The sequence below is a fragment of the Gekko japonicus genome, unplaced genomic scaffold, assembly GCF_001447785.1.
Source record: "Gekko japonicus isolate JY-2015 unplaced genomic scaffold, Gekko_japonicus_V1.1 scaffold344, whole genome shotgun sequence".
Lineage (NCBI taxonomy): Eukaryota > Metazoa > Chordata > Lepidosauria > Squamata > Gekkonidae > Gekko > Gekko japonicus.
In genome coordinates this window covers 79,052-98,747 of record NW_015174284.1, presented here as the reverse complement: position 1 = coordinate 98,747, position 19,696 = coordinate 79,052, and the positions used below count along the sequence as shown (strand labels likewise).

At 45.8% G+C, this 19,696-nt stretch overlaps 1 protein-coding gene across 1 annotated transcript in view; it reads left to right on the top strand.

Annotated features, from left to right (window-relative positions):
• LOC107121097 (lethal(3)malignant brain tumor-like protein 3) overlaps nt 1-19,696 on the top strand; it is a 77,859-nt gene that overhangs the window by 49,735 nt on the left and 8,428 nt on the right. The window contains exons 11-13 of the mRNA XM_015423950.1: nt 789-923; nt 2,180-2,241; nt 10,829-10,995. Coding sequence (XP_015279436.1) covers nt 789-923; nt 2,180-2,241; nt 10,829-10,995 — 364 coding nt within the window. The remainder of the gene's footprint in view (nt 1-788; nt 924-2,179; nt 2,242-10,828; nt 10,996-19,696) is intronic.

Sequence of the window (19,696 nt, the reverse complement as noted above, 5' to 3'; positions counted from 1 at the left end):
CACTGCTTGCTAATCTCCCATGGGTATGAAGCACAGAGGCCACATCGAAGATAAACAGGTTGCTTACCTGTAACTGGTGATCTTTGAGTGGTCATCTGTGCATTCACACCACCCGCCCTCCTTCCCTGCTGCTGTCAGCTTCTACATTTTCAATAGGGGTTGATTTGCGGCGGTTTGAAGGAACTGGCGGGATGTCCGCGCCCTCCCCTCTGGGCATGCGCGGTGGGGTTCGTGAGCATGCCCAAGGTCTGGGCATGAAAATCCGTTAAAGAGCTTGCTACAATGCCGATCGATCCAGTGCGTGCGCACTAGATCCCATGGGTGTGAATGCACAGATGACCACTCGAAGATCACCAGTTACAGGTAAGCAACCTGTTTATACTGCTCCTTCTATTGGGGGTCCTGCTGGAGGTGCTCTCCATTAAGGTGGAGAGCAGGTTTTGTGCACATTGCAAACATGTTTCAAGTACATCATTTGTTTTTCTTTATAAGAATGAATGGCAGCTATTAACTTTGGGAGCAAGCGGAGGAATTAATTCAGGGAAGTGCCATCAAAGTGGAGGCTTAAATTTGTCTCTCCGCCCAGGTGATCTCAGCATCTGGAGTGAGGAATTGGTTTTCCCCTTTCTCAGCTGTATCCCAAACAGTAGCCTGTTTCCTTTGTCTCCAAGAACTCGGGTGGAAGCCACTGAGAATCAATCCAGCTCCTGTCTGTATAACACTCTCTTGGCTGCTTAGCTAGACAGAACATTGAGAATTGCCTTTTACAGAAGATCTTTTCATCATAGAAAGTCTTCCACACAAGATGGGGAGAGATCAGGGAGAAGCAGTGTCCACAGTCTATCAGAACAGTCCGAGACCAGCCAAGAGAAGGAATGGACAGAACCAGAATCGTCTGCTATCACCAAAATCAAATCCAAAAGGTTAGCAAAAATTTTCAGCCTGTGGAACGTGCTGGTAATAAGATTCCTCACTTGTGGAGCCAGCTACATTCAAAGTGAGGAAAGAAGGGTTGAAACCAGTGTTCCCTCTAAGCTGAGTTAGTGTGAGCTAACTCACAGTTTTTTAGCCTCCAGCTCACACGTTTTTGTCTTAGCTCAGGAAGGATGGCTCCAGAGCAAACTAATTTATGCAGTAGCCAGATCGCTTGCTCACGCCTTTAATGCCAGTCGCTCACAAAGTAGAATTCTTGCTCACAAGACTCCACAGCTTAGAGGGAACATTGGTTGAAACTAGATTATGGTTTGCAGATAGGAAGGCGATGTTTGGATTTTTTTTTTTCTCAGAAAAATTGCTAAAATCAGGGAGTCAAACCAAGGCTACTTCCAAATAAGAATTCTCAGTGTAGCTCTCATTGCAGCATCTACATGGCTGTTTTCCTGGCACTTTCCTTGCATCAGCACCCTCTTCCCTGCCACCTGAACTGGAAGCCTTTTAAAAAGAAAAATCAGGAATTGCTAACTCACTGTAGCCTTACAATGATCTATAGTTCCCAGCTCCCCTCCCCTTTTTTTTAAACTAAATCTTTAGCCCTTTTCATTGCAGAATTCTGAGGGGAAATGTGCAGCCTGGTCACCTTAAAAGATTTTACAGATTCATTGTGGTGGAAGCTTTCATGGACTACAGCTCACTTCTCCATGTTCATAAATATTCAAGACTTTTCAAATATATAATTATTATTTTCTTTTATGTTTTTATGTTTTTAATTTTTACAAAGAAAAGATGTACAATACATGAGTACAGTTATACATATGATATAGACAATTGTCTTACATAAATATAGACATAAGCATAGGCATGAACATAGACCGTCATTTATGATCATCTACTTTATCTAAAATAGCTGTTGAAATATTTAAAACAAAGATATTTTGAATTTGCAAATAAACCGGGAAGATATCTAGCACATTGTTTAAGAAAAGAAAGAGAGGGGGAAAAAGGATACCAGGGATTAGGAAAGGAAATCAAATATTCTATTCAGAACAAGAAATGTTGGAACAAATAAAAGCTTTTTCCCCAAACCTTTAAAAAGAAGAATTCATAGATGAAGAAGAAATGGAAAAATATATATTTGAGACACCATTCAAAAGGCTTACGTATGAGCACAGAAAAATATTAAACCAAGCAATAACACTACAAGAAATCAATTATGCTATAAAAAAACTTTTATATTTTTCAGGATTGGCTGCTCACATGGTTATATAAAGTTCCAACTAATGAAACAAGAAACTGATGGAAGAGGTTAGTTAACTTGTGTTTCTTGTCTTTAAACCATTGCAAATCAGATTTTTTTTTCAGATGGGTAGCCATGTTGATCTGCAGTAGAAGAGCAAGATTTGAGTCCTGTAGCTCCTTAAAGACCAACATTTCCAGAGTGTGAGCTTTCAAGAGTCAAAACCTCTTTTGGTATTTGACGAAGGCAACTTTGACTCTTGAAAGCTTATACCTCGGAAATCTTGGCCAGTCTTTAAAGTGCTACTAGATTTGAATCTTGCACACCAGATTGTGTAGTCACTTACATTAAGTTTTATTGAATGAGATTTTCCAGCAGGAAATTGAAACCAATTATTTTGTGTGTTTGCTGTAAGTTTAAATTTCTCACTTTTCCTTTCTTTCCTAAACCCTGTTCTTGAAGTGAATTTTAAATGCTTCTGCAGAAATCAGATTGCTGTTTGGCAATCCATAAGTATCTCTCTGTATTCACTGCTGATCAGTATAGCCAGTGCAACTCCCATAGAGGGTGTTCTTCACCCTAGAGACCCCTTCATTAGAAATTCTACAGTTTCATTATTTGTAAGGATAATCTGAGCCCATAATAGCAGAGGGCAAGGGAATGGTGAATGGTCTGAAAATCTTTTCCCCAGTTCTCCCCCTCCAAGATTTTGAGTCCTCCCAAGAGCCTGGCCATGCTAGTTCCCTTTCACTTGATTTTATTCTTCAGATGACTCTTAACATTATATGCCACCTTGTTCAGTCCTCTTCTGGGCCTTTTTAAAACACCCTTCTCCCTGAATTCTTTCCTTGGCTTTTCCTTCGTTTACAAAGCCAGATTTGTTACATACCCAAGAAGCCCCTCAAGTATGTAGACACGCCTGCTTGCTTCTGTTGCTTTTGTTAGTGGCACAAGCCTCCAGCATTTACTATTAAACACAGTATTTTGAGCTGCGAAGTTTGCTTCAGTTGAAGTGAAAACCTTTCTGAAGACAATCTGGATTTTGAGTGAAACTTTCCAACTCCTAGCAGACATACCGGTTCTCTGATAGAGCAGGCCGACAGTCCATTGTCCTTGATACGATACTTGCAACAAGAATTTAATTTCAAGTCCTTTATTAAAAATAAATTGATCTTCGACGTGGTCTCTGTGCTTCACACCAATGGGATCTAGTGCGCACGCACTGGATCGATCGGTGCTGTAGCAAGCTCTTTTAACGGATTTTCGCACCCAGTCCCTCGGGCATGCACAGGAACCCCACCGCGCATGCCCAGAGGGGTGGGTGCGGACATCCCGCCAGTTCCTTTTTTACCGCCGCGTTGGAAAGATCTCTTTTGTCGTCGGTCTGATTGGTTTGCTGTTCGCCTTTGCCTCACAGCTCTCAGCTCTTAGGAATTATTTCCGTTCTTTATTTTATCTCTTTTAGTAATTTGTTCTTTTGAAAACTTTTTTAAAAAACAAACTTTATTTTTTTCTGAGGGGAATTTACCTCAGGCCTTCGGGCCCCCCCCCCCCCCAACCGTTTTTCTCCACTTCTTATGGAGAAGAAGTGGGGAGTTTTCAATAGATGCAGACGTTGTGGTAGCAAACATGCTCCTCCCGACTGTCATACCCTCTGCATTTTTTGCCTTGGAGAGTCTCACAAGCCAGAGTTGTGTTGTCACTGCGCTCGATTCTCTAACCAAACGAGAAAGAACCGCGCTGCGCACCTTAAAGTGGCGCTGCTTGAATCGGCCCTTGCTCCTGCCTTAGCGATGGAAGAGAGACCGTCTATATCAACAGCTCTGGCATCGAGACCTGCCTCCGATGTTGACCACCCAATACCGAAGGCCTCGACATCGAAGACACGATTGTCCGCCTCTACACCGATCAAAAAGAAGGCTAAGGCAAGTACAGAGCATAAGTCCGTGAAGAAGGGCACCTCCAAGTCCCTTAAGGCAGTGAAGAAGGAGAAGGAAGCGGTGTCTGCACTGGGTGATGCCCCTATAGTGCCTCCCGCTCCAACGGCAGTATCGATATTGGAGGCCCAAGTCCCTCCACCAATACCAACCATCCATGTATTGGACTCCCCTTTCCACCAGATGGAGCCTCCTTACTCTGACATCGAAACGGTAGAGCTCCTAAGTCATCAGATGGATGCAGAGCATTCTCCATCTCCTTCTCCGTCGTCGACATCGACGGTATCGGAAGCTCCCGACATCGATCCACGTCGGCACCGGTATGCCTCATGTGACACGCAGCGTCACCCTCCTCGTCTGCTCACTCAATCTGTCGATATCGACGACCGACATTACAGGGACAATACTCACAGATGAGCTAGTCTCCCAGACATCCACGGTCCAGAAGCCGCTCCCCCAGAGTCTTCCTGCCTCCCCCACCGCCAATACCGTGGAATCAACGACAGTTGAGGTACTTCTACGGGGCTTACCCACCGTCCATGCCGTGGTTGACTCCAGCGGGCTATTCTGATTGGGATTGCTACTCGACCCACTCCGTTCATAGGTCGAGATCCCCACACAAGTTGAGACCTTCGGCATCTCTGTCGCGTCCTCCTATAGTCGATCCGTCCCACCATCCTCTGGAACCAAGTTGTCCACTTAATCCTCCGGTCACTCCAAACCCTGTCATTCCTGTTGTCCAACCGAAACCAGTACCCTCTCAACAGGACATTTCGGTCCACATGCAGGCGCAGGCAGTAAATGAAGCCTTCATTTCCACCTGGCCGAACAGCTTCAGCTGTTCGAGCTCCACCGTGGCTGGAGTGAGCTCCCGGCCCTATGTCCCAGCTCCCACCCACCCAGCGGCTCGAAAGCCCGTTAAAGGGCAAGTAGACAAATGGGTACCTGCTCTTAGAGTGGGGGGGCACCCATCCTCGTGGCGTGGCGGCGTGAGCAGCGGAGCAGCGGCAGTTGGCGAGTCGAGCTAGAGAGCGAAGGCTGGGCTGGAGCCGATTGGATAGAGGCCGGCTGCGGGAGCACGTGCTGACGTGTGCTTGGCCCAGGCCTGGGAGGAGTCGCGACGACCGAAGGAAGACCTGCACCAGGAAGATGTCATCGCCGGACTGGAAAAAGACTGCCCGCAGAAAGACCACAATAACGAAGTCTCCGCTTCAGGGTGCCTGTTAGGTTAGTCACTTCCCCATTGTATGTGTGTGTGGCCTTAGGTAGGAATTGTATCAAATGTATAATGTAAACCGCTCAGAGCCCTTAGGGGGTGAGCGGTATATAAATCGAAGGAAATAAATAAAAAACAAGACTCCTCTGTTTTTATGGAAGAGGACTCAGATACGGAGGCTTCTGAGGCTCATACCTCTCCAGACCATGCATCTCCCAGCCAAGATGTTGCGGAGGACTTACCTGTCTCTCCATCGGACAACCTTACCTCCTACACTGATTTAGTCAAGAGAATGGTCCACTCTTTAGGTCTCTCTGTCGTCCAACAACACCCACAGGCGACAGATTCTGTTTACAACATAGTTCAGCTCAATACCTCATCCACCTTGGCATTGCCCATGTCCTTAGTACTACTGCAGGCAGCAAAATCACCATGGCTAAAGTCTTCATCTGCTCCTGTGTCTACAAGGAAATTGGATCACATGTACAGAGTCCAAGAGTCGGATGCCGAATTCCTCTCCTCTCACCCACAGCCTAGCTCAATGGTGGTAACATCCTCCTCCAAATGTAAAAGAACCCATTCCACTCCTTCAGATAAGGAGGGTAAGAAATTGGATGCCTTTGGCAGGCGCTTCTACTCTACAGGAGCGTTAGGAGTCAAGGCCTCTAACTACCTGGCCTGTATGAACCGATATCAGTATACTCTCTGGGAACGGTTCTCTGAACTTCTCACCCATCTCCCAGACAACAAACTTCAGGCGGCCAGAGTCATCCAAAAAGTAGGCATGGTGTTGGCAAAACAACAGCTCAACACGACCAAACATGTCCTCGAAACATCTTCACGAATGATGGCTTCTGCAATAGCTCTCAGAAGACATTCCTGGCTCCGCAACACTACCCTCCCGTTAGACACTAGGTCTTATGTGGAAGACCTTCCCTTCGATGGCCAGGGTCTCTTTAATGCCACTACTGATTCTATTCTGCAGGAGTTGGATAAGAGTATAAAGGCATCTCGAGTTCTAGGAGTATCGTCCTCTGCAAGGCAACAATACCGTCCTTGCACCTGGTCAAGGTCCTGGCAGAGACGTACCCCAACTCATCAATCTCCAGATACATGATGGAGACCAAGAACGTTCTCTGGAGGCCAAAAACCTGCATTCCATAAACCAAAATTTGGCTCTGGACAACAAGCTTCCCGCACCAAGCAGTCCAAACCCTCCAAGCAGGGTTTTTGACTTCCCAGTCACCGAGTCAGCTCAAACCCGTCTGTCACCCTTCCTTCAAAATTGGCATCACATAACCTTGGACGAGTGGGTGCTGTCCATCTTGTCCCGGGGCTACAAAATTCAGTTCCAACAGAACCCCAATACTCCTGTCGTCGTATCCACGCCCCCTTCCCCACCTCTTCTCGAGGAGGTGTCCGTCCTTCTGCAGAAGGGAGCCATCGAACAGGTACCACCACACCTCCGAGGGATGGGGTTTTATTCCCGATACTTCACAGTCCCGAAGAGAGACGGAGGCGTTCGACTCATCTTAGACCTCAGGGAACTGAATCGTTTCGTGATCTACCACCGCTTCCGCATGGTGTCCCTACAACAGATCATGCCATTGCTCCGGAGACACGTCTGGATGGCCACCCTCAACCTCCAAGATGCATATTTCCACATCACTATCCATCCCTTCCACCGCCAATACCTACGCTTTGCGATTGGTCAACAGCACTATCAGTATACGGCCCTTCCATTCGGCCTATCCAGCGCCCCAAGGGTCTTCGCAAAAACTATGATTGTGGTTGCAGCCTTCCCCCGTCTCAGGGGTATCTCCATCTACCCATACATAGACGATTGGCTTCTGGTAGCACCTGCTAGGAACGCCCTGGTCTCCAATGTCACAGAGACTCTAGCACTATTGGAGAATCTGGGCCTCCGAGTCAGTTGACAAAAGTCCCAATTGTGTCCGGTCCAGCGCATACAGTACATCGGCGCAATACTGGATTCTCAGACATGCATGGCTTACCTGCCCCACGACAGGGCAACAGATATCATCTCCTTAGCCACAGTCGTCCATACCCAAACCTCTGTCACTGCCTTCCAAGTTCAGTGGCTACTTGGCCTGATGGCTGCAACAATGTCAGTTCTCATCTTTGCAAGACTAAAAATGCGCCCTTTACAACTCTGGTTCATTTGCAATTACGACCTGTTGAAAAATGCACACACTGTCGTCCTATCCCCTCCTCACAACATACAGGACTCTTTACTTTGGTGGACTGTCCCTTTGAATATCCTCCAGGGAGCGACCATCCACCCTCCATCACCCGAGGTCACCATTACGACGGATGCTTCCCTGACAGGATGGGGGGCACACTCCATGGGCCTCTCGGTTGGAGACAAATGGGATGCACGGGTGAGGAAGCATCACATAAACTTCCTAGAACTGCTGGCTATACGACATGCAGTAGCCAGCTTCCTACCGTTGATCAAAGGAAAATGTGTCACGGTCCTCACGGACAACACCACAGCGCTTTCCTACGTCAACAGGCAGGGAGGCACAGTGTCCCTTCACCTATGCAACCTTGCCATCCAATTGTGGGACTTATGCATAGCCAACAATGTATTCCTTGTGGCCACTCACTTTCCCGGTCATATGAACGTGCAAGCAGACCATCTAAGCCGAGTGGGACTCAGCCTCCACGGGTGGGGGATGAACCCAACATACCTCCTCTCACTCTTCCACAAGTGGGGAGTTCCCCAAGTCGACATCTTTGCCACACGAAACAACAAAAAGTGTCCTCTGTTCTGCAGTCGAGGAGGCAAAGACCCACAATCTCTGGGAGACGGCCTCCTTTACCCTTGGTCTACGGGACTCCTTTACCTGTTCCCCCCCTTACCTCTGCTTCTGAAAGTGGTCCACAAGATTCTCAACTATGCCGCGGACTGTATCTTACTAACTCCATGGTGGCCAAGACAACCTTGGTTTTCAGCAGTCCTCGAGGTATCACAGTCCTCGAGGTATACCATCAATTCCCTCCAGCTCCGGACCTCCTCCTCCTCTCCGACTTCCCCGTCCTACATCACAACATACCACAACTGAAATTGATGGCATGGAGGATAATGACATCGGCTTCTCCGCCCGTGTAAGGAATGTCCTGTTAAATTCCAGGAAACCCACTACGCAGAGGTCCTGCGATTATAAATGGCGTAGGTTCTGTTCTTCGCTTGGAGATGACGCCCCTCGAGCCATCTCTGTGGGTCTCGAACGAGTCTTCCAATTCCTCCTCACCCTAGCTGACTCGGGACTTTCCCATTCATCGTTACGAGTTTATTTGGCCGCTCTTTCGGCCTACCATGTTCCAGTTGATGGATGCACTTTGTTTTCTCATCCGATTTCCAAATGGTTTTTAAAAGGTTTGTTACACCTCTACCCTCCTGTCAAGGCTCCAGTTGTTGCTTGGGACCTTCCCTTCGTTCTCCGCCAGCTTATGCGGAAGCCATTTGAGCCGCTTGCAACATGCGATCTCAAACTCCTGGCATGGAAAACAGCCTTTTTAATTGCCATTACCTCGGCTATGCGAGTGGGAGAACTGTTGGCCTTCCGCCATGATACCCCTTTCCTGTCATTCCTGCCAGACGGAGTCTGCCTCATCCCGGACATCTCCTTCCTGCCGAAGGTGGTGTCAGAGTTCCACCTGCAGGCAGAGGTCTTCCTCCCTAACTTCTTCCTAAATCCAACATCAGCGGAAGAAAAGTTATTACACACTTTAGATGTGAAACGCACACTTGGATTTCTACCCAGGCATTTTGTGCCATTGCTTTGTTGGTGCATCCCACCTGAAACATTTCTGTAGTGGTTCAGCAAATCGTAGGACCCAGCCATTATTCTTAAAGTTTATTTTCTTTTAATGGCCATTGGATGAACTCTTTAGTATTCTTCAACCCAGGGATCAGAAACCCGTTTCAGTTAAAGAGCCAAATGATGTCAATGTTCAGAGTAAGTGAACAACAGAAAGCTGGTATAAAAGAACCCATTTGCATAACTTAAGATATATAACTTAATATTACTGACAACCAATGTGCTGATTAATGATCCTTAAAGTTTCTTCATCCCAAACACTGGTTGTTGTGAGTCTTTTATTAGACAGCGGCACTCACAAGTTTTCTCAAGATGTAATATGTACAGAAGCACCCTGCACAATTCTTGTAGTACACTGGGATAAATCTGCACAATTCCCACTTGTACTCCTGGCAACTGTTCCCCTCTGTCATCTCCGTTTCTGTAAGCCATCACTAAGAAGCCCCATAAAAATCTAAGCCTGCTATTCCTTTCACATACTGGTTACTCTAGCATGTCACCTAGAAAAAGAAGAGTGTGCCATAGAGTTGCAATGAAGTCATGGCGACCCCATCCACAGGCCATTCCAGACAAGCAACAAGCAGAGGTGGTCTGCCATTGCCTGTGTTTGCATAACAACCCCTTTCTTCCATCCAAGTACTGACTGTGGTTGACCCTGCTTAGCTCCCAAGCTTTGCTGAGCCCCAGGCTAAACTGGGCTATCCGGGCTACCAGCATTCAACCTACCCCTCTAGTATACCTTAACTTAAAAGTTTAATTTTTTTTTTAAGAGCCATATTTGATTCTGTACTAAGCCACATTTGATCCCAGAGCTATAGGGTGCAGACCCTTGCTTTTAAACCTTTTCAAGGTAGTGGAAACAGCACTAGACACAGAGCTTCTCAAGCAGTAAGTTCTAGTTGTCCCTTGTTGCCACTAGGTGTCACCATAAACCTTGCCAAAAATTGTACTGGGAAGGGAGGACCCAGTTGTTTGGATCGCCTTCTATGCTGTGAGCCGTGTCCTGATGGAGGAGGAGGAACAGCAAATGTAATTAGTCAGTGTTGTTAGCCAAGGAAATGTTGCTATGCCACGTTCATCAGTGGCTCTGCTGTTTGATGTATCATGCAGATCCCTGCCGCACCGTGACATAGCAATAACCAAATGATTTCATACGTGGTGCGTAGGGGGCGGGGACAGAGACAGGAAGGAAGGGACGGTTCCCCCTCCCCAGTGCCTTGATTGTTTGACAAATGGAGAGTGATACTAACATCTGGAAGGAACTGCCAGCCTCCCTGACCTTGGAGTCTTTCCCCCCTGGGACGTGGCCGGTGCCTGTCATTAACTGGCATGTAGAGTACTCTTAGCAAGCTGGGAACAGCCTGTAAGCTGGAATGGTGCCATTAATTCCCAACCGAAGATGTGGTTACCCAACCTCCTCCACCCTGGCAAGAGAAAGCTGGCAACCCCTCCCGTGTTAGCATCAGGACCTCTCTTCCCTAAGAGCAGCTGACAGCCGAGGGATTTCTTTTCTTTCCCCCCTTCCCCTTTTTTGTGGTGGGGGGAGGAGGGGAGGGATGCTCCAAGCCCAGCCGGCCAGGGAATAAAGTACCTGCATTTTTCACACAAAAAACCCCAACAAGGGACTGACTCGTCTTGCTTCCTTCCCCCACAGACACAGCGTTTGCTCTGCAGCAGGCCCTCCACCAGTCTGTCTTCATGCCGTCCCTTTCCACAAACCCGACCCACCGCCTCCATCTCTGCTGGGAGCAACACTGCAAACTGCTGCCGGAGGTCTCAGGCCTTACTGCCAAGAACGTGGCCAAATGGAGCGTGGAAGAGGTAAGTGGGGCTTGCTGGTTCCCCTTCTCCTTCTGACTCATTAGGCAGTATTTTTTAATACAGTGGCAGTGATTTTATTTCATTTTAATCTGTCTGCTTTACAGTAGCATCTGGTTCTGGACTGTAGCAGTCCAGCTGAAAGTTTCACCCAGGACCCAGACAAGACATGCATGTTTTGATTCTTCTGTTTCCAGCCATGACATTTTTTTAAAAAACTGGCTTTTACCCTGTTTGGGGCCTTTGCTGACAATAGCTTTTTTCCTGTGTGCATGCCCTCTCTCTCTCCTCCCCCCTCCCCCAGTCTCTCTCTTTTGCTGCTGCTGACTCACTTTTACTCGATGATTGTCTTGCGCATGCTTGCATGGCCATGTCACAAAACATCCCCACAGTGTGACATGATTGCTGGTGGGCACACTCATTCTGTCAGAACTATGTTGTTGTTTTTTAACAGTGGAAGATCATGCCATGCTTTGGCACAACACAGGACACTGCCCCTGCAGTAAGGGGTTAAGTGACACAGCACATATCTGGTGTATGATGCACGTCAGTCTCTGTGAGTTGCTTGTGGTGGTAGCAAATGCTGCACTGCCAGATTCAAAAACAGCAGAGAGGGGTTTTTTGTGTTGTCAGGGCATGGGGCTGAGTAAAAAGTCTTTTGGGTCTGATTTTCACTTGTCCTTGCTTTGGAAGCTTCATTTGTTTTGTTTTGTAATTTTCTTTATTATCAGAATTACTTTTTTTCTTTTTATGCTTGTAATCTTTGAAAAGTTTAACCATCAGAGTTTGACAGTTTAAAATGTTAGTATGTACTGCTTTGCTTTGAAATGTCAAAAGGGTTTTGTTGTGATAGCGGTTATTTATGCAGGATTGTGTGTTTCAAAACAAACATCCCAGAAAGTTGGGATCTATTCCTGTCCTGTCCAGCTTTCCTTCTGTCTTTCTGTCATTAGCAAATCATACTGCACAAAAGGTTTGTGGGGGTGATAAAGGGACATATTTATGTTTTTAAAAACCATTAGTTCAGTTTATATTAGCCAACCAAAGAAGGTTTGAACCCCGTCTAGCCACAAGATATAAGGCATTAACGGTGCCAACCTAAGCAGAGTTACAACTTTCTAAGTCCATTGAAGTCAGCGAGCTTAGAGGGTGTAGCTCTGCCTTGGACAGCTCTGTAAAACATGACGCTACAGTCAGATACCATCATTTTGCAAGTCAGCTGCAGGAAATCTCCACATTCTCTCCTAAGCTGCTGTGTATGGGTAGCAATCTGGAGAGTCTAAATGTATTCAGTTATTTGACAATCAGATGTAAAAAATGTAAATTTTATTAATAGCACCAAATCCCCTGACATTTGTTGCTAACTTTCCAAGGAACAAATAGATGGATGTGTGGATGATGAACCTAAGTAAGAAAAAGGCCCTTTCCTTGTACGTTAAACTCCTTTTAAATCACAGCACCCAGAACTTCATTCTGTTCCTTTTTTTCAAGAGGGGGAAATCATTACAGAATGTAACACAATTCTGCCCTAAGTTGCTGTATCTCTGGATAAGGGAGCATATAACTTTTTGAAAGAAATACAGCACAGCAGCTGCTCATGTGAGCAATGTAAATATAAATTCACAGAATTTATTCTTTCTTAGGCACATGACAAGAATTTAATAATATAGAATTGGTGACACATTCATAAGAACATAAGACGAGCCCTGCTGGATCAGACCAGTGGTCCATCTAGTCCAGCGTCCTGTCTCAGACAGTAATCAACCAGTTCCTCTGGACAGCCAACAGCGGGGCATAGAGGCCAAGGCCTTCCACTGATGCTGCCTCCTGGCTCTGGGATTTAGAGGTTTAGTGCCTCTGAACGTGGAGGCTCCCCTCAGTCACCATGGCTACGCTCTCTGTGTAAAGTAGTATTTCCTTTTGTCTGCCCTGAACCTACTGTCCATAAGCTTCATTGGATGCCCTCAAGTTCTAATATTTTGAGAGAAGGGGGAAAAATATCTTTGTCAACTCTCTCCACTCTGTGCATAATTTTATAGGCCTCTATCATATCCCCCCCCCCTTAGTCGTCTCTTTTCTAAACTCCCAGACTCTTCAGCCTTTCCTCATAGGGAGGGTGCTCCAACCTCCTAATCATCTTTGTTGCCCTTCTCTGTATTTTTTCCAGCTCTGTGATGTCTTTTTTTTTTTTTTGAGATACAGTGACCACAGCTGTACACAGTATTCCAAATGAGGCCACACCATAGATCTATACAGGGGCATTACAATATCAGCTGTTTTATTCTCAGTCCTTTTCCTAATAATCCCTATAATACTTTAAATAACTGGTCTGAAGATTGCTAATGGTGGTCCGTCTGACCACAATTGCTGCTTTCACCCAGTTAAATTCTTTCTTCAAATTTTGCTCGTTATTGTGCAGGACAAAATAAACTAACACTGCAGTTGTAAGCTGCTTCTCCAGCTTTTGAAGAAAGTGGCCTTGAAAGGATTTAACTCTGCCTAGGATTGTGTGCGCCTTGGTGTTTAGTCATGCCGGCCACATGACCACAGAAACATCTTCAAACAGCGCTGGCTCTTCGGCTTTGAAATGGTGATGAGCACCGCAACCCTAGAGTCAGACTTGACTGGCTTTCGTGCAAGGGAACCTTTACCTTTTACTTTAGGATTGTACTGTAGATCCAAGAGCAGGCTCTCTTTTCTCCCACCCACCAGCTGTTCTTCAGCATCTGAAGAGTACCTTACATATCTTAAGAGAAGACTTCCTGCACAGAGCTTTCTAACCAATCAGAGTAGGATGAGAAGTGGTTTTGCTTTGTTTCACATCTACTTTTCTGAAAGCTGTATGCCTGGCTCTTTCATCTGAGTAAACATGTGTTTTCTCAGATGAAAGTGCCACTGAGTTCAGTAAGGCTTGCTTCCAAGTAAGAGCCAAGGGCTGCAGTTACGTGCCCATTCTTATTTGGATCCCAAATATTTGTCATTGTGCGTTATCTGTTAGAGTTGAGCTCAGTTCCCTTTTTATTCAGATGGTGGAAGGTCAGATGGGCTGTGCTCAGGGCTTTTTTCTGGGGGAACCTGCCAGAACAGAGTTCCAGAACCTCTTTGTCAAGATTCTTTTTTAAAATATTTAAAAGTTTGTGAGTTTTCAGTATACAGATTGAAAACTTCAATTCTCTCTTGAGAGTTTTAAAAAAAACACCCTGTGCAGCGTTGTTTAGGGCAGAGGAAGGAATTTATCCTAGTTTTCCTCTGCTGTTGCCCTGACTACCCAAATCATCTAGGGTATTCAGATGATGGGGAAGAAACTTTAAATAGAGTGTGACTATTAGTTAAAAGTGTTTTTCACTCCCCTGTCCATTCCCACATCTTTCAAGGCCACTAACACAATTATTAATGAATAGATATCAAAAACCAAAGTACAAACCCATGAGGGGTTTCGAGGTGCCATACGGGAGATTGTTAACAAGTCCCTCACGGACGGACGGTTCCCTGAGGCACTCAAGGAAGCGATGGTCCGCCCTCTCCTGAAAAAACCACCTTCAGACCCGGCCGAATTGGCCAACTATCGGCCGGTGTCTAATTTGCCCTATTTGGGAAAATTGATCGAGAGGGCGGTGGCGACACAGCTTCAGGGCTTTCTGGATGACGCTTCTGTCCTGGATCCGCTCCAGTCCGGCTTTCGCCCTGGTCATGGGACGGAGACGGCGCTGGTTGCCCTTACTGACGACCTCCGGAGGCATCTGGATCGAGGCGGGGTGGCGGCACTGGTGCTGTTAGATCTGTCGGCTGCATTTGATACAGTCGACCACCAGTTGTTGACCCACCGCCTCGCCGACGTGGGGATACAGGGGCTCGCCCTTCAATGGCTTGCCTCTTTTCTCCAAGGTCGGGGACAGAGAGTGGTAATAGGGGAACAGCAGTCCCAGAGGCACCCACTTGAATGTGGTGTGCCTCAGGGGGCAGTGCTTTCCCCGATGCTTTTTAACATCTATATGCGCCCTCTCGCCCAGATTGCCAGGAGGTATGGGCTGGGTTGTCATCAGTACGCAGATGACACCCAGCTCTATCTGATGTTGGGCGGCCAGTCGGGCTCCGACCCAGAAGATCTGAACCAGGGATTACAGGCTGTGGCTGGGTGGCTCAGGCTGAGCCGGTTGAAACTAAACCCAGCGAAGACGGAGGTCCTGGGCCTGAGTCGGAACGGTTTGGGGTTGGGGCTCCCTCTCCCGACCTTCGATGGGGTGCCTTTGGTGCCTGCGTCGGAGGTTAGGAGTTTGGGAGTGCTCCTGGATTCCTCTTTAACGATGGAAGCCCAGGTAGCGGCCACTGCCAGATCTGCATTTTACCATCTGAGGCAGGCTCGGCAGTTGGCTCCCTTCCTCGACCGCGACGACCTGGCTACAGTGATCCATGCGACGGTCACCTCAAGGCTAGACTACTGTAACGCTCTCTACATGGGGCTGCCTTTGTTGCAGACCCGGAAGCTGCAGCTGGTGCAGAATGCGGCGGCTAGGCTGCTGATGGGCCTCCCCAGGTGGGAGCACATCAAGCCTGGGTTGAAGGCGCTGCACTGGCTGCCAATAGCATACCGAGTCCGCTTCAAAGTGCTGGTACTTACCTTTAAAGCCCTATATGGCCTGGGTCCGACCTACCTGAGGGACCGCCTTTCCCCGTACATACCCCCAAGAGCACTTCGGTCGGGGACCCAGAACCGGTTGGTGATTCCGGGGCCCCGAGAAGTAAAGTTTGCTGCTACAAGGGCGAGATCTTTTTCAGTGGTGGCCCCTACCTGGTGGAACGAGCTCCTGGAGGAGATCAGGGCCCTGCGGGACCTTATGCAGTTCCGCAGGGCCTGTAAGACGGAGCTCTTCCACCAGGCTTTCACGTAGGGGCCGCCACTACCACTACCATCATTGCCACCACTACCATCAACGGTGGCAATTCCATCGAGATCGAAAATCGCCCTGGTCAACCTACGGCAAGAGAATTGCGCTGTAATAAGAGCAGCGGGCTGGCTTGAACCACCTACTTGACAGTGGCGCCCAATGGGACTGCTGGAAGATATTATTATAACAACTGAGACCATCTTGATAATTGCAAGCACTTTATTGTGGATAGTAATGTTGAAGCACTTTATTGTTATTTATTGTGATTAGTATTATTGTCATTTATGATTTTACTGTTACTGGGTTTTATGCCGGGCCTGTGCCCCTTGTAAGCCGCCCTGAGCCCGTGTGCAGGGAGGGCGGGGTAAAAATGTTTAAATTTTTTTTAAAAAATAATAAATAAATATGTGCCATCAAGTCACGACTGATGGCGACTCCAGCAAGGGGCTTTCAAGGCAAGTGAGAAGCAGAGGTGGTTTACCATTGCCTTCCTCTGCAGGGTCTTCCTTGGTGATCTCATCAAGCAAGTACCAACCATAGTTAGCTTCCAAAATCTGACACGATCAGGCTATACCATGCCATCTTCCCTCCCAGCAATACAACAGTTGGAACTAACATGAAATGACATAAGTACATCAAATAGAGAACAAAACCAATGGCTGAACAAGGTCAAAGGTGTAATGAATTATCCACATCTTTTTTAAGAAATATATTTATTGGATTTTTATGCATAATGACATACACCCCTCACCACCCCAACACAAAAACCAAAGTAGACATACACAGACACTATAACTATTTCCTCAACACATCACAGTGATCATCCAGCTTGGTTATAAATTGGTGAAAAAAATTCTCACAATTCCAATACTAACCAACTAAAATTTCACATTACGTAGCTCAAATTCCTCCTAAATTCATCTAACCAAGTAGTTGTAAACTTCCATATATATTTTACTACTACTATTACTCAGTCTTCCTATTCATAAGACATTATAATTAATTCAAAAATCACCAACTAATTTTCTGTTTGGGTCAACGAATAAAGTTCATTCTAATTTTAAAGGGGGGTTATACATTCAATTAAAATATTCAAATATCAATCACCTACAATATTTAACTTACTCACTCATTATAACAAAACAAGTAGAATAGCATATCTTAAACAGTACAAATCCCATTAATACTTCTATTATATTACTACTAAAAATTGCCTCACAATAATTCCCCTTCTCAATTAATTTACCAATAATAAAAAATATGAACAAAATTTAACATATCTGAAATTATATTTTTACAGTCATCCACTTCTTTCTTACAGATACCTATATATAAATGTTACCTACATCTCAATATCAAGCTCAGGTTTGCCCCTGAAAGCTATATCATTTTAACTTCTCTTTCTCCATAAGAGTATCTAGCAGCGGAGAAGCTATTGGCATGCAACTAGTGAAATGCATCCCATTACAATAACACCGCATTTCATTTCCTTTTTACATCAGCCATTTATATCAAACAAGCAAATTACACATTAGGCATAACTTTTTGTATCTTTTTCTTCCCCCATCCCTCCATAGCCTTTTTCCTCTTATCATTCTCCTCTAGATGTCGTAAATCCTTGTATTCCTGTTGTTCAATTTCCAACTTGAATTTTCCATGCTCCCTTAAGACCAGCTTTAGTCTTTTAAACACCTTACGCTTCTTTACTCCTTCCGTCATTTTTTCCCCCTGTTGGTTTCCTCTTTTTTCTCTGAAAAGGCTTAACCAGATGTTTTTTTGTCACTCCTGGTTGCAGCTTTTTTTGTTCCTCCAATGAGCTGTTAGAAATATCATCCTCCTTAGTCTCATCCTTTGTGAGCAGAGGCTGAGTAACAGGTAACTCTCTCTCCTGGTTAAGTTCCTGCACTTCCTCCAGCCTCTGTGTTGATTGTAATTGGTCTTTATTATCTTTCACCTCCAGAAACAGAGACTGGTGTCTCCTCAATACATTCTCACATGCTGATTTAAATGCTTTCCCCACTTCTATCAAAATTTTCCGAAGTTTTTCTACAGTCAAATCACCAACTTTTATATCCTGGTCTTTCTCCTCGTTAAGATCCAGCGACTCCATTTCTTCATTCCAACATTTCAACATGCATAAACTTTAAATAAGCACATTCATCGGTTTCCCCATGGTCTTTGTTTTTTAACTTTCTTTTAATACGCTATACACCCAGCTCTTGAGAAATAACAATTCTTTCAACAGAAATAGTAATAGTAACTGTCTCTTACCCCCCATCCAGCTTCATCACTTTCTGTTCCCAAATATATTTTTGCGGCCATTGCTTTTTCTTCAAAAGGGGAATATCCACGGGGGTTATAATCATCAATCTTTCTCCGTTTCAACTTGTCTACATAGAATAAACTCTTCACTGTGATGTGTCAAATCTAATTCAAAAGTAAATATTTTAAAAACGGCTGGCCGCTGTTATGCAAGAACATGGCGACCATGTCCCTGTTCTTCAAACGCTCCCGCTTCAAGGCAAAGCCTGTCTCACCCCCGTCCAGGAAACCAAGCGGAGCCCACCTGGAACCCAGGGGGGCTCCAAAAAGAATGTAAGAGAATCGGGCGGCTCAGGAGCTCCCGGGTGCCGCCCATTACAGCGCCGTACCGGAACCGTGACTCCAATTATCCACATCTTAATCTGACACACAAACTCTTGTGAAGTTCTGTATGAGTGGAGAAGAGAACATGGAGCATGGAGATTCAAGGAAATACGTGACAGTGAAATTGCTGAGACCATAATAGTACTATCTGAGGAAGCTATCCTAAGCAGGTCTACACCAAAGTAAGTCCCATTTTATTCAATGGAGCTGACTCCCAGGAAAGTGTTCTTTGGATTGCAGCCAGTAAAATGGGTTCCATTGTGGAAGCTCTCACCTTCTGTCCACTTTCAGATGTCTCAAGGAAGAAGGAGGGCTTCTAGTATCCTGGCCCCACTGCTGGACCTCCTGATGGCACCTGGTATTTTTGGCCACTGTGTAACAGAGTGTTGGACTGGATGGGCCATTGGCCTGATCCAACATTGGCTTCTCTTATGTTCTTACGTTCTCTTAAGGAGAATTGGAAAATGTAAAGCTTAGCCATCAGCCTTAGAGGAGGATATAACAAGGACAGAACTCAGTTGCTTATGAAACTAGAGTTGGTATGTTGAGATGCTCATAAATGCCTTAAACTAGAAGAGGACTTCTAATATTATTTGAGTGGTACACGGGCAAAATCAAGGAGGCTGTCTTTAATTTTCACAGCTTGCCATAGCAACATGCCTTCATTTGCTAGGAAGAACATAAAATGATCTGTTAGCCACTCAAGACCTCAAGCAGAGGCTTGCTCCCAGTAATCTTTTCCCTCTAGTGAGAACTGTCATTTTTTTTTGGTTTTTTGCCCCCCCCCCCCCCGCATTTCTCAAAAGCTTCTTACCCTGTTTCCCAAATGTTAGTTGAAGAGAGGCTGAGTTTATCACGAAATGTATTAAAGTATGACAGTTCTTAACTCCCAATCACTAATCCCCCGGGAGATATTAATACAGGGGTGGGAAGCCTGTCCAAAGCTCTTATTGAAGATGGCTGCAAAATGTCAGAGCATCCCAAATCCTACTTTGGTTTGAGCTATTAAGGAAACTCTTTGTGATTACTAATGAATAGCATTTGAGCACTTTTCTGGGTGGATTTAGAGATTTCCCTCCTCCCCTCTCTGTTACCGGCACCATCTGTACTGGAGTGGGATATGTGTGTTGTTGTTTTTAAATGCCCAAAGTATGGTTTTTCACCTTACAGTC